The sequence below is a fragment of the Polistes dominula genome, unplaced genomic scaffold (genome assembly GCF_049000335.1).
Source record: "Polistes dominula isolate Pdom_NZ unplaced genomic scaffold, Pdom_raw_medaka contig_373, whole genome shotgun sequence".
NCBI lineage: Eukaryota > Metazoa > Arthropoda > Insecta > Hymenoptera > Vespidae > Polistes > Polistes dominula.
In genome coordinates, this window is record NW_028300899.1 from 5,732,711 (window position 1) to 5,734,257 (window position 1,547).

At 43.4% G+C, this 1,547-nt stretch overlaps 1 protein-coding gene across 1 annotated transcript; it reads left to right on the forward strand.

Moving 5' to 3' along the window:
- The first annotated feature begins 311 nt into the window (after positions 1 to 311).
- Positions 312 to 1,169, forward strand: LOC149033490 (uncharacterized). The gene has a single exon (XM_089179270.1). It carries the CDS (start codon positions 312 to 314, stop codon positions 1,167 to 1,169), a length of 858 nt encoding a protein of 285 aa, XP_089035396.1.
- The last annotated feature ends 378 nt before the right edge of the window (positions 1,170 to 1,547 follow it).

Genomic DNA, 1,547 nt, shown 5'->3' on the forward strand with positions numbered 1-1,547 from the left:
TGCTATTCACAGAGTTGTAGCGGTACGACCGATGGTCGCGCCATCTAAGTTACTAGAAGGCTAGGGAACCACGCTAGCAAGTGTGGTCACCAGACGAGTACAGTCTGTGCGTAGCCGTTGAGAAGTGTACAACAAAGAAAAGCAAGTCGCATCCTAACAATAAAGAACATAAAACAAATTCAGTCTAATATTATCTTTACTATAGAGAAACCCTCTACAGTAAATTGGTGCCGAAACCCGGGAACGTACGCGTAAAAAAATAAAAAAATAATACAAAAACTAAAATAGAAAAAATAATAAAAAGAAGAACAATGGCACAATCAACCAGCGAAGCCAACGTGGCCCGTGCCGAGACCGACACAAAGGAAGTCAACGCCAGTGAGTTTAGAAATATAACGCTTCCAGCTTTTTGGAAAGAGGAACCAAATTTATGGTTCGTAATGTTGGAAAAGGAATTCACGGCGTACAACGTTAAATCGGATGCCGTAAAGTTTTCAGCGGTGATAAGGAATTTGGATACCACGCTGATAAGAGAGGTACACGACATCTTAGCATCCCCCCCCGAGCAATGTACGTATACACATTTAAAGGAAGCCTTAATACACAGACTAACTAAATCCGACGAACAACGGCTAAGGCGATTGTTAATGGGAATTGAGTTAGGAGACAAAAAACCGTCCGAACTTTGGAGAGAAATGAAACGCCTAGCAGGTGATAGTGTTAGCGAAAAAATGCTCCTAACGTTATGGATGCAAAGGATGCCAACCAGGATACAAGAGATCCTCGCCATTGCAGACGAAGTTACGTCACCTGCAAAGTTAGCGGAAATGGGTGACAAGATCCTCGGGAGAGAGCGTCTGCCGGAAACGGCCGCCATTACTGAAGCAGCGCCAATAAGAAGTACCGCTCAAACAACAACCAACAGCGAGGTAACGGAAATCAAGCGGGAAATCGCGCAACTAACAGAGAAGATGGAAAAATTGATGCGCGGCAGAAGAAGGTACCGAAGTTTCCGCGGAAGATCCCAAAGTAGAAGCCGATCATCAAGCAGACACCGAAACAATGACGGCCTATGTTATTACCACTGGAAATTCGCGGAACAATCGTGGAAGTGCAGACCCCCGTGCAAGTGGACAGGCCCGGATAAAAGAAAGCCTTCGGAAAACTAATGCAAGCGTCTCAAATAGAGGCAGTTGACGACGCGACGAGAAACCTGCGCCTCATGGTAAATGATAGGAGAACAGGAGCATGTTTTCTGATAGACACTGGTGCAGACGTCTCAGTGATTCCACGTACTTCGATAAGTGAAACCAAAGACAATACGTGTAAGTTGTACGCGGCAAATGGTGCAGAAATAGACACATACGGAAAAAAACTTTTAAACTTAAATCTTGGACTCCGTCGAGATTTTTCATGGAGATTCATTATAGCGAATGTTTCTAAAGCAATAATAGGCGCCGATTTCTTGCATTTTTATAATTTATTACCTGATTTAAGAAACAAAAAATTGTTGGACGGCAATACATTGCTTTCTAGGAAAGCAGAAT

What these genes read in the sequence shown, in the direction of transcription:
- LOC149033490 (XM_089179270.1), top strand. Translation starts at nt 312, where the DNA reads ATGGCACAATCAACCAGCGAAGCCAACGTGGCCCGTGCCGAGACCGAC.